At 33.4% G+C, this 12,926-nt stretch overlaps 2 protein-coding genes across 3 annotated transcripts; both read right to left on the bottom strand.

The window, feature by feature from the left end:
- Window positions 1-1,910: 1,910 nt before the first annotated feature.
- Window positions 1,911-5,519, bottom strand: NIR1 (nitrite reductase 1). The gene is made up of 4 exons (XM_068610013.2): window positions 4,868-5,519; window positions 3,864-4,218; window positions 3,352-3,643; window positions 1,911-2,841 (listed from the first exon to the last, which is right to left on the bottom strand). Exons 1-4 carry the CDS (start codon window positions 5,229-5,231, stop codon window positions 2,104-2,106), a joined length of 1,749 nt encoding a protein of 582 aa, XP_068466114.1. The 5' UTR covers window positions 5,232-5,519; the 3' UTR covers window positions 1,911-2,103.
- A 2,241-nt stretch (window positions 5,520-7,760) lies between these two features.
- Window positions 7,761-12,705, bottom strand: FUT11 (fucosyltransferase 11). Of its 2 annotated transcripts, none has more exons than XM_068610012.2 (7): window positions 11,919-12,705; window positions 10,992-11,152; window positions 10,536-10,777; window positions 9,830-9,934; window positions 9,053-9,209; window positions 8,640-8,867; window positions 7,761-8,375 (listed from the first exon to the last, which is right to left on the bottom strand). In XM_068610012.2, the coding sequence occupies exons 1-7, from the start codon at window positions 12,303-12,305 to the stop codon at window positions 8,120-8,122; spliced, it is 1,536 nt and encodes a 511-aa protein (XP_068466113.1). In that variant the 5' UTR covers window positions 12,306-12,705; the 3' UTR covers window positions 7,761-8,119. The 2 variants fall into 2 exon arrangements, with proteins under 2 accessions (XP_068466113.1, XP_090156044.1); XM_090299918.1 differs by having other exon boundaries at window positions 10,988-11,152; window positions 11,919-12,699.
- Window positions 12,706-12,926: the final 221 nt, after the last annotated feature.

Genomic DNA, 12,926 nt, shown 5'->3' with positions numbered 1-12,926 from the left:
AATTCATAATTAACTTCCGGATTATGTAATTCGGAAGTCTTTTTTCAAGTGTATGAATATTTTTTGGATTACATAATCTGGAAGTCTAAATTAACTTCTGGATTATGTAATCCGGAAGTCTTTTTTCAAATGCGTCTCAAGATTACAAAATCCGGAAGCTTACATAATCTGGAAGCTACTTTCAAATTCAGACTTTTGAATTATATAATTTGGAATATCATTTTTTAAAAATATATTATGGATTACATAATCTGTAAGCTATTTTCAAATCCAAGTTACTTTCGGATTATGTAATCTGAAAATGGGGTGGCACAAGAAGAATAAAAAAGTCGTTTCAAGTTTCGTATGGGGGTGGCAGAAGAACCTATGGAGGTGCAGGAAGAAGCAGCCCTAAAACTATAATCAACGCATCCACAATATATTTCAAACTCTAAATATTTTTTATGGATATCTTAGTAGGGCTTTTTCTTCCTGCACTCCCACAATTTCTTGGTGCACTCCTACAAATTTCAAAATGACTATTTGACCCTTTTTAAAGTGATTTCCATTATGTAATTTTTATAAAACACGCTTTCCAAAATTTTCAGAACGGGATTTTCGGAACATGATTTTTGGAATGGGATTTCAGAAATAAAATTTTTCAGAACACATGAAATACAAGTTTTTTGGAACAGAGTTTATGGAACTTTTTAAAATGCATATAATACCTTATGAAATGTGTTGTCTGAATTTAGTTTTCTAGAATATGTTTTTCAAAACAATTTTTTTTTCATGTGTTTTCTCTCTCTTCTTCTTCCTCTATAATATCTCCCTCTCTTCATCTTCTAGTGATGGTGCAGCAGTGGCAATGACAATGTGAGAGAGGATATTTTAGTCTTTTCAAATTAAAAGTTGGGGTGCAGTTAATAATGATGGAATACAGGAAGCAAAAATATCCTCTCTCACTGCTTCAAAAAACTATAGAGAAATTCAAAACACTGAAATTGAAAGCACTTTAAGATAAAAAACAAGTGGGACTCTAAAGAATGAGAAATCTCTTATTATTTTCATGTTTCTAAAAATGTTTACTTACAACATTTTCTTAAACTATTCTATGTTGATTTAACTTGATAAATTTCAGTTATGAGTACATAATAATTTTTAGTCTAAATCCATATTATATCTTTTCTTTTTTATAAGAACATAATCTTCAAGAGTTTGAGCTTATTAATTGAATTTTAATATATGTATGCATTTCTTCTTTTGTGATACATATAGAAAAGGTGTGTTAGTTTTCTTGAAGTGGAAAGAGTGAGATCTATGTGAATTTAAGTTTGATTTTTTCATATATTGATACCAAACTATTTATGAAAATCAGAAAGAGATTTACCTACAAAAGACTTTCTTATATTTAAGTCAGTTATTTGTAAAAAATATGAAGATCAAAGAGAGATTCTCATACAGAAAATTCTGTAAAGCTTAAATAATTTATTTGTAAAAAAAATCAATATTCAAGTTAATAAGAACTATTGAAAATAAAAAATGTATATAAATATTGAATGAATATTCCTATGACATCTCATTTGGTGAACATTAACAAAAATATATTATGTACCTCAGTCATTAAATATATCCCAATTGTTTGGATGTTAGATAGATATATTAACTATATTAAGTTATAATCAATCACATCTGAGTTTGACAGGAGTTTTATTAAAATATACTTGATTTGAATATTTTTTTGGAGGTTTCATCTCAAACTCATTTTTTTTAGCAAGTACTAGACATAAAATGTTGTTACACACTTAAAACAAAAGTCATCTTTTGAGTGAAAAAAGTATCACTTTCCTAATACATTGTTAATTTGATAAGAACAAAAAAGATCTAATCTTATCATTTTCCATAAGAAAATAAGAAACATAGCACTCATCTTTGAAGAAAAGAAGTGAAACTTAGGGAGTGGTAAAGAATCAACTTGTACATGCATATGATGTGATATAATACATGGAACATCCTTGTATTGCATCTCTCACAATCACCCTTTTCTCTTCTATGTAGAGGGAATCAATAACTTTGTCCACAGACAAAAGTTAAGAAACTAAAGTTGTCTATGACAGTTAAAATCTAATCTTCCACTTCCTCTCTATTCCTTTGAACAGCTCCAAAGTGTTTTACAAGAATGTCTGCAACAACAGGCACCAAATTCTTGCAAGGCACACCCTTCTTATACAACTCAGCTAAATGTGAATCACTTCCAATTCTCCCTCCCAGAAAAATATCCACACCTTCAGTGGCTTTACCATTCTCATCCCTAGCCATGCACCCCATGAAACCAATATCAGCAACCTGCACCTGACCACAGGTGTTGGGGCAACCAGTCCAATGCATTCTCACAGGCCTAGTCACAGCCACTTGCCTCTCCACTTCCTCAGTGACTTTCAATGCCCTGGCCTTTGTCTCAATTATGGCCTGCCCGCAAAACTGGTTACCCGTGCAAGCCACCAATGTTTTCATCAAAAGAGAAGGTTCTGGTGAAAACTTGTGTTTCAAGAGAGGCTCTTGGAGCAAGGCCTCAAGTTTTGAGTTGTCCACATTGGGGATTATTATGTTCTGCTCCACTGTTAGCCTCAGCTCACCACTGCCATATTCATCTGCCAAAAGGGCCAACTCATCCATCTCATCTGCTTGGATTCTACCAACTGGAATGTGAATACCAACATAGCTTAGACCCTCCTGTTTCTGTGGATGAACACCTAAGTAGTCTCTTCTTTCCCATTGTTTCTTAACCAGATCTTCCTGAGCTCTCTCCAGCTGCTTTCCTGCCATTCTTTTCTCCACCTCTGACCTGAATACTTCTATCCCCTGCATTTGCCAAACACTTATCACTTACTTGCCAACTAGATACATGACACTACAAAAAAATCATTATGAAACTATTTATATAACCATTTTACAGTTATTTACATGGTAAATATCTTGTTACTTTATTCTAAACAACAATGATTAATCCCAATTTAATATTTTATTACTAAAAAAGATTGTGATTTGGTTGTTTAGGAAAAATATGGTTGTCAAGATATATTTTAGTAATGTAGTAATGTAGTTGTCATGCCTATCTGTGTTTCTAATTCTAGAAGTCAAATAGCACCCAAGTGTCATGAATCATTTTCCTTCTATAAACTGCATTAGTTTTTGTTTAGATTGATTATAATTTTATTTATAAAAACTTTCATGTTAAGTACCAGTATGCAACTTGACAGATCAGTTAGGCTGACTAAATTAACTACAATTTAAAAAAGAAAATATTACAGTAAAAGTCAACTAAATAGATGCTAGAAAAAAGTGGCAAAATTTATAAGAGAATCCACTTACGAGTTCATCAATCAACCACATCATTCTTGTTTTCTGTCTGTTCCCTCTGAAGCCAAGGTCCCTATATGCCTCAAGAACTGCTTTACAAACTGGGATTACATCATCTGCAGAGACCCAGGCATCAAGTGGAATTGCTTCAGCACATCTCTTGGCACTAAAGAAACCACCAACCAGTAAGTTGAATCCAAAACGACCATCCTTATTGTTAGCAGGCATGTAAGCCAGATCATTGATGTGGGGATGCTCAAACAGATCGTGGGATCCCACCACACACACATTCCACTTCCTAGGCCTGCACAATTTCAAAGATTGAACCTAAGGACCCCACACCAATGCTCAGATTATAAAATGTAAAGAAGTTGTTTTCTTCCACAAGTTAAAATTAGTTTGAGTTAAAAATAAGATTTTGGACAAGCTAGTAGGAAATAGCTTCATGTTTCCTTGTTATTTTTTTCTACTAGAAGTGGTTATGAAGAACTTTTTCCACACATACTCTTTAAGTGCATACTTACAAGTTTGACATGGCTGGGTTGCCAAGTGAATTGGCAGTGATGAATTGAGATAACAAGTTGTTGTAAGGTCTAGTATCAACAATCTCATCAGGGTCAATGCCAGCAAGAGGGTTACCCACAGAGTTTCTCACATTGTCCATGCCACTCTGCAGACTTGTCAAACCAACTTCTGCTAGTCCCTTAAGAATTTCTGGCACATCAGGTAGCACCACACCTCTAATTTGCCAATTCTGCCTCGTTGTTACATCAGCACACCCATCTTTTCCATACTTCCTGATCACACTCGCCAAATATCGAGTCTGAGAGCTAGTTGTCACCCCATTTGGAAGCTTCAGCCTCATCATAAACCTACCATCTGGTTTTGCAAATGAAAAGATATTTCAAGCACTTATAATAGTGCTGAAACTAAATTTTGTTCTTAACCCTGAGTTTGAAATGCAATTAACTTAAACATCAACAACTTATGTGGTCCACTCGGTTTGAGACTCTAGATATATTCAGATAAACTTCCCATAAAATACTTATGTTATGATATGAATTAAGTTTCTCTTATAAGTTAACATAGCCTAGTATAGGTTAAAAGTATAATTTAAAAAAGCTATATAGAAGAGTTTTTATAAATTGACTTGTGTACTACACTAATTCTAAGTCATGGAAAGAATTTAATCCATTTGGGTTTCAAGCTTTCTTTCTTTTTGGATTACTTTACAGAAAAAATTATCCATATGCAGGATTTCAAAGATGTAGCATTCAACTCTTGGTTTTCACTAATCATGACATATTGAGAGTCTAGAGACATTGATACGACATAGATTCAGATATACGTATAATTGTATGATACTGAAACACGAATTTATATATTATACAATAAGTTTAAATTTTTTAAAAAGTAATATATTTCTCCTTTTAAAATTGTATTAGAATCTTGCTAGAATTGTAAAAAATCCAAAAGATGGAGTGGTGGTGAAGCCAACCAAAAGGAAGTTGAAAAAGGTGAAACTTACAGTGATGCTTTCTCCTATGAAAAAGGCCAAGCCACTTGAGTCTAACATCAATATCATCCTTAGTGTGCTTGGAGCTCTCAATTTCCTCAAGGGACATCTTAGCCAAATCCTCAATCCCACCTTCCATGAAAAGCTTCATGGGGTCTTTCTCAAGCTTCACCTTTTCCTGAGGGCTGATGCCCCCCCTGTACTCTTCCTTCAAAACCCAGAACCCATCTCTCTCCTCCACTCTAGGCTCCAACCTGGACGCCTCCACCGTCTCTGAGGCAGCCGGAGCCGCCGTGGGCGTGGCACAGAGCAGTGTCTTGGAGCGAGAGCTGGGGCAGCATGGAGGGGCCAGAAAACGAACAGAAAAAGAAGACATTGGAAGGAAGGTGTGTTGAGAATGATTGAAGGTTGCTGCAATGGCGGTTTGAGAGAAGAGTGTGCATTTTTGTAGGACGAGAGGAGCAGAGTGAACAAGGACCTTACAACCAAGGAAGAGCTTATCTTCCTCGGACTCTTCGGTGCTACCAAGGGTCACTTCCTCCTCCTAACACTCTTTTCTTCATCTTTTTCAAAGTTTAACTAAAACATTTTAAAATAGAATCTTAGAAATATTACAACTTGTACCATATTATAATTACAAAGAATAATACTTTTTATTAAAATAAAGTAATTTTGAAATTGTATTTAAAATCAAAATATATATTGGTGTCTCTTAATTTACAATTATTAAAGTAATTTTTTTAAAAAATAATAATGTAAACTTTTTCTACAATTGTTCAAAATGATAAATATTATTGAAGTTTTTTATTGAAGTTTTTTATATGCATGTAATCGAGAATGTCGTCACGAATGAATAACTTTCTTAATCCAAACACAAATAGTAAATTCATACTTAACTATAACTAAGTTAGTTAGTTGTAAATTGTGATTAAGGTACGATTGGGTTTTCTTTTGGACTCATGAGCGGATTCATGATAATTGAGACTCATCCAAAAGGTATAAATACCAGAGGAAGCCAAGTGTCAAATGTAATTTTTTTCTCTCGACTCATCTTTATATTGTACTTAGACTAACTTGATTGTCTAAATGTTCTCGTATGCCAATACAGTCCTATATCGCTCAGGAATCGAGATGGACAATTTATATACTCCCTCCTCCCTTCCCCCTTTGAGGCACTTTTTAAGGACAAAACAGTGATGGAGCACGACCTCCAAAGCAGACAATGCAAGTATACTTTTTCGGATTTAGTAGTTTCTTTAAAATAAAATAAAAAGTTTTTTTAAGTGAAAATTATGCAGAATTTAAAAGATTTTATGCTAATTGTGCGCCCACGGTTTGTCTCTTCTTTTCTTTTTATATTTCCTTAGTTTCGGACATTTGCGGTTCATTCATTGTATGCGGCTACATGCAACCGTTTCAAAATGAACACCACAAAACAGGACTTACTTCAACATACTTTATAATATAGGTTAAATACATTTGTCCACGTGAAAATGTTTTTTTCTTCTAATTTAAATTTTAATATTTATAAGAAGAAATTTGTTAAAATACCATTATTTTTTTACCCAACAAACGAATTTTATATTATAATTAATGAGATATTCTTCATAAATCTCAAGATAAAAAATAAATCGTTCCATTTTTATAACATTTTAATATCTTAATTGACGTAAAAAATCTATAATAGTTTTTTTATTACATGCATGTGAGAGATATAAAAAGTTTATAGTATAGACGAAAATAGTTTGAGATGAAAGATAAAATATATTTAACTAATAAAATGAGAAAAGAAAAAAGAAGAAGCCAATTTGAAATAGAACTCAGAGAGCACGAGTCACGTTTGCAACTTGGGTTATATCTATTCAATTATTTTAAGAAGTAATTATTGATGAATAGTACTTTTAAAATAATTAAAATTTATTTATTTATTGAATTTAATAATATCTTAAACATTTACTTAATCATAAATTATGAGAAACATGTGCTAAAAGTATGACCAATCTTGTGGGTAAGAGACAGATGGCTCCATAAACCTTACGAGTTTGCCAAGAGCCAAAGCTGAACCATGTGGAACTATAAGACATGTCTATGCATCATTTCACCACTTTTTTTAAAAAAAATAGATTATATTTTTATCTTTTCTTTATTTATTGTTTTCAAAATTTTAGATCCTGTTGATTATTATTTTTATCAATTATAATAATATTTTTCTACAAGAGTTGAAGTACCTTTAAAATATCTTATTTTATTTATTATTTATTGATAAAAAATTAATTATAATAATTTTAAATGATGTTTAATTAGTTTACTCAGTTATTTATAAAGTACAGACACTTCTCTTAAATTGTGTGTCCGTATCAGACACATGTATCAGTATAATTTCTTAGTTAATAAAAACTTATATAATAAATTTTTTGAAATTTTAGAAAATTAATGTATTTTTCTTTTTTAAAATTGTATTAGAATCGTGCTAGAATTATCAGAAATCTAATAAATATTTTTTTAATTAAACACTTCATTGACACGTGTTCTACAAGTGTCGATATCTGATACGTGTGTCCGACACGGACACACACTATTTAAAAGGAGCGTCGAAGTGTCCAAGCCTCTCATATCTATATTCAAGATAAAACTATATATCACTGAATTGCTACAGCGGTCACCAAATGAAAGTAATACAATAGATTAAATGAATTAATCACGTTATTTAATTATAAAATCTTGATAAATGATTTCACAGAAAGACCAAACAAGTAATATGAAGGCCTGAAAATACTTATGGATCATAGGTAAATATGATGTCACAACTCAAGAACAAATGAATAAGATGAAGAACTACAGATTAATAACTCCTCCAATTTTTCATCTATTGTTCATAATTTGTAGACACTGAAAAAGCTCGAGATCATCAAAACAACATGAAGGTATAATGTATTATTGAGTGAAACATCTGGTGATTCTAATAGATTTTCAGTTTTTCGCCCACAATATACAAGAAATGTCCAGATATCCATTGTGTGACTTCTAAATGATCAGATAAAAGCACTAAAACTAAGAATAAATATGGATTTGCACTTCTACAGAAACGAGTTTAAAACTGAAGTGTGAAGTCTTTCTGTATAAAAAACATCAATGAGTTGGCCTTTGAAACTAGGCATTAATAAAGCCATGCCACATTCATTGCCATATTCATTCCTAAAGTTCTAGCTAAGCTCAGCTAAGTGAAGCTAATTCAGATAGAGAAGAGATACCATTTGGTGCATGCTACACAAAAATGACTTCAAACTTGGCACAAGGATTGTTCTCCAAGTGACTCCTGAAATCAGCATCACCTTTGAAGCTGAAGGTATAAAGAGCTTGTCTCTGTGTCAAGCCAATTGGGTATATTTTGTAGAGTTTCAAATCAGTACCCCCTCTTATAACTTCAGGCCTTTCAGTCTTCCATACAGGTACATGATTCTTGGATGTGAACTTCAAAACAACAGCAGCCTTCACAGAATCCAGAGTTAAATTGCCAGACCTGCCATTTCGCATTAGAATCATAAGTTCTCATTGTGTTATTTCAAGAGCCGTAATGGAAACAGTCACAATTACAATTGGTTTGTTCATAGTATATAAGTGGATACAAATCTCACTTTATAAGTCAGTTTTATAGCGTTGAACTAGGCTTAAAGTCCACTTCTTAATAATAAGATATTTTTTTTCTTTGAGAGCTTTTATTCTTTGCCAAGTAACCAAGAGAGGCCATAAAGTTTGATGACTATAGGCTAAAGTAAATAGATACCTTAGGTAAATGGACTCCATTTCAAACCTTCCCCTTTCTCTCACATAGATATGGTATACAGTTTGTAGCCCTCTAGTGCACTTGCAAGGACGTCTCTTAAAGCTTGGACTCTTTTCTTCCTTCTCTCTACTCACTGTGGCCAAGTGAATGCAAAGGCGGCACGACGAATGTACAGCCGCCATATCCACAAGGGCCTTGAAGGAATCAGATGGACCCTCATACTTCCACCTATATCAATAACATAATTCAGGATACATCCTAGTGATCACAAAATCCATTAACATTTTTAAACCAGATAAACTCAAAAAACAGTAAACATCAAACTACCAAGATTTATACTAAAAACATATCCAATTGTGGAGCGAAAAGGGAAGTAACTCAAACAATTTCTTCCTCTTCAGTATTTAATTTACCTCAATGATTGATTATATGCTTCTGGATTTTCTGATAGGTATCTCATGGTCTTTGCAACAGACTCAACATCCTCTATTTCTTTAATATGTAAAATTGAACCAGGAGAAGGAGCAAAGTCCTGAATGTTTGGAGCACCAACAACCACAGGGACAGTTCCTACAGAAAAAGAGATTGATATCAAGAACATGCATTATAAAGTGGGTTCTTCTGATATTTCAATTGTGAAAAATTTAAGAAACCAGAAGGAAATGCATTTTGCATGCTGAAGCATCCAGAATACAAGAATACAGTTGATTTACATTAATATATTATCACATGTTAGAGAAAAAAATGTCTTTCAGGAAATTATTGTAAATATCCACTTCATTCACAGTATAATTTCTTGAATTTATACCAACAGTAGACAATTTTAAGTTCATTCACAAATGCAGAGTATATTGCCAATTATAACACGTTCAAATAATTTATTTTTTTTAAGAATTTCATTATTTGAACATAAAAAAAAAATTGACAGTATAAGTTACATAGAAAGTATACATACATCTCGAAAATTCACCATAAAATCAAAGGAACAACATTTTGTTGTCTAATTTTTGTGCTCAAGATTGAGTATTCAATTCCAATTCAACAGAAAATCTTAGATGTAAGAAAATTTGATGGGATGTAAGAGCCAAACTAAAATGTTTGTGTAGCCCGTGAAGAACTAGTGTTATATTAATAAATATATATAGTAAAATGCAAGAGAATGGAGATAAAATATATATACATATCCATACCAGCAACAAGGGATTGGAAGAATTTTTCAGTTACATAATCTTCCTCATTAGAATTCTCAAATGCTAAGCTAAACTTGTAGTGCTTCAGGGCTTCCACTTTGCTCACTGCAATAGAATAAGATAATAACCACAATTCATTAACAAATAAGAACAGCATCACATAATCTTTGGAGCTTTGGAAGTCACTGACTCAAGCAGAGTAATTTCCTAAAACTTTAAAATCAATTAGTCATAAATCAATCAGACCATTCTTGGATTTTGCATAAGAACAGTTATAATTGAGATTCGTAATGTTGAGTTGTGAACATAGTTTGTTCATGTCCCTTCTAAAAATATAAAAAAAAAAGTTCTAAGACCATGCTATCAGGTTCAACGAAAATTAGAAAAGCTTTTGACCAAAAAAAAAAAAGTTATCCCTACAAAACCAGAAGCATTTGCAGGCACATTACAGACATGTTACAATCTTTTAGTGTCTAAATTCTGCAATTAAATTGCTTTCTCACTCTTTTTCAGAGCAAAATAAGAAGCAAGCATTAATATACAAAGTTCAATTTCAAAAGTCATCTTCTAAAAGGTAGAAGAAACACTAAACAAGGTCAGATCTGCAAGTGCAATTTCGACTAGAAAACATCTATAATAATATTAACAGGGTTCAAAGATCACTAATAAATATTGAAGTTGAATCTATAAAGATATTATAGTGTACCTCTTCCATCACGGTTCCTATGACAACCACCATAAGAATCAATCTTGATGTTTAATTTTTCAAGGGCCTCAAGAGCTTGCAACCGGAAATTTCGAGCACCACAATTGGAAATGAATGCAGCTGCAAGAGCAGCTTCAGTTTTTGGCTGCACTGGTGCCATCATATCATACTCAGCCCATGAAAAATATCCAACAGGAACATCCGATGATAGACTGGTTGTCATTATAATGTTATATCCCCTCCTAGTACAAAAAAGACATTGTAATATTAGTTTCATTATTGACATTTGAAAAAAAAAATTGAAATGGATTACTCTGTCCACTTTAACAGAGAAAAAAAAAAAAGAAAAATCAATGAACAAAAGTAAAGACAGTAGCTAGATTTACAATGATATTATCACATGCAAAGAAAAGTAGGCTTCTAATGAAGTAACACTTTACAACAGTGCTTACCCACCGTCTTGCCATGGCAATATTGTTCTCAGCATAGTATTTTGCCGATTCCATTGATCGCAGAACGCTAGCTGTTCCACTTGGTTGAGGTAACCCAAATGCAGCATCTGGCTTCTTATCCCCACTAAACCCAAATTTACATCCAATTGAACACGTCTTCCACTCCTGCATTTGAATGAACCACAATTTAAGATCGACAAGAAGAATAAAAGGGACTTCGTGATTATAAGGAAAACTATAAGGAGGTTCATGAATTACTTCTTGACCTATCAGCATTGAGCAAACTTCCCCACAAAGGGATTTGGATTGAATAACAAGATAAGGTGTTGTTAAAGTGTGAAACAGCAAACTTTACCAAATAAAGATCCACCACAATGAGTCGGAGGATCCTGTTATTCAACAGCAGGAGAGGAAACAAATCCCCCAAGTAAAGACCAAAATAACAAAAGCCGAGTAATTCTTCAACACCACCCTCAAGAACAATGTGACCATGTGTACATTCATGACCATGCTATACGACATAAATCTACCACTAAAGCAGCAACAAAAAGCCTTTTCGCACTAGGTGAAGTCAGCTACATGGTCATCCAACATCATTCAACTCGGTTAAAGATCAAATTTTCAGAGTTAACAACTTCCCCCACTACCCTTATTGGTCTCTGCCACCCCTCATTCACAAGACTAAAAAACATGCAATCTGATGTCCTGATCAAAGCTCTAATGGCCTTCTATGTACATATTCAAACCACTTTAACCAATTTTCTATCATCTTTTCCTCCTACACCAATATCTTCTCTTGAGCTAAATACCAACCAAGTGAGAATCAACTAAAAGTCCAAAAAAAATCTAGGACAAGATGCTTAAACTAACTATACTTTTAATTAAAAAATGAACAACAAAAAGAAGACAATAAAAACAGAATTAACCAAACCTGGACAGCTCTAGAAACAAAAACAGGGTCTTTGGAAAAGTCCCTCGAATACGTGACAGCATCCTCCCTCTCCAACCATTCCTCACAACTATCCGATTCAGAATTCCGATCAGGAGCCACCAACCCACCCATCCCCAAATCGTCACCTTCAACGACCGCACGAGAGCGGTAGAACAAGTCAGCGAGGGTGTCAACCATGGCAGCGTTTTTTGCCATATCCAACCTACCCAGAAACGCGATCTCCGCAATGACCACAAAGGCCACAACAAGAGGCATTAGATTGCTCCATTTCCTCTTTGGGTTGCCACCCGGAGCCAAAACGGGCATGCTCTCTTGTTGGGCACCCTCTGTTCTTGAACGTCGAAGATTCGTGACCAGACCCATCATTCGATTGCGCCTCCAACTCCCAATTCCGCAAAAGAAAACAAAAATGAAAGGGAAACGGAATAATTTGGCGTTATGGGCAGGATTCCATGATGGGGGGTGCTTGTTAAAGGAAAAAAAATGACAAAAAAACACAGCTTTTATGTTGTTGTTTTTGTTGTTCTTATATGGTGGATGGTTCCCTAAAAGGAGAAAAAATTGCAGCGTTTGAGTTAGCAGCCGAAGTGGCTTAGATTTTTCATATTCAAAGTCTATGGGTATGGTGAAACTAAGTGGAACCAAGAATCAACGCAAAAACAAAAGAACCTGAAAAAACACAACTACAAAAGCCTCCTAAAATGCTGCTCCTAAATTTCTGACTATCAACAACCGGGTTTTGTTAACGGTAATTTGTCTCAAATTTACTTTTGGGCTTCCCACTTCTGTTCTATTGGGTCCATTTTTTTTAATTTTAGATTTAATTACTTTTTTTCTATTATTTATTTTTTCATTTCCTCTCATCTTTCATACTTGATCTAATTTATTTTGTTTCAATATTTGTTAATATAGTTTCACATCATCAAAATCAATGATAATTTATATTTTTTTTTTCATCAGAACGTTTTTAAGAACAAAATCATGATA

Source organism: Phaseolus vulgaris, chromosome 3 (genome assembly GCF_051622355.1).
Source record: "Phaseolus vulgaris cultivar YP4 chromosome 3, ASM5162235v1, whole genome shotgun sequence".
Classification (NCBI taxonomy): domain Eukaryota; kingdom Viridiplantae; phylum Streptophyta; class Magnoliopsida; order Fabales; family Fabaceae; genus Phaseolus; species Phaseolus vulgaris.
Note: the sequence above shows the minus strand (reverse complement) of the source record. Positions and strands in the feature narration are given on the sequence as shown.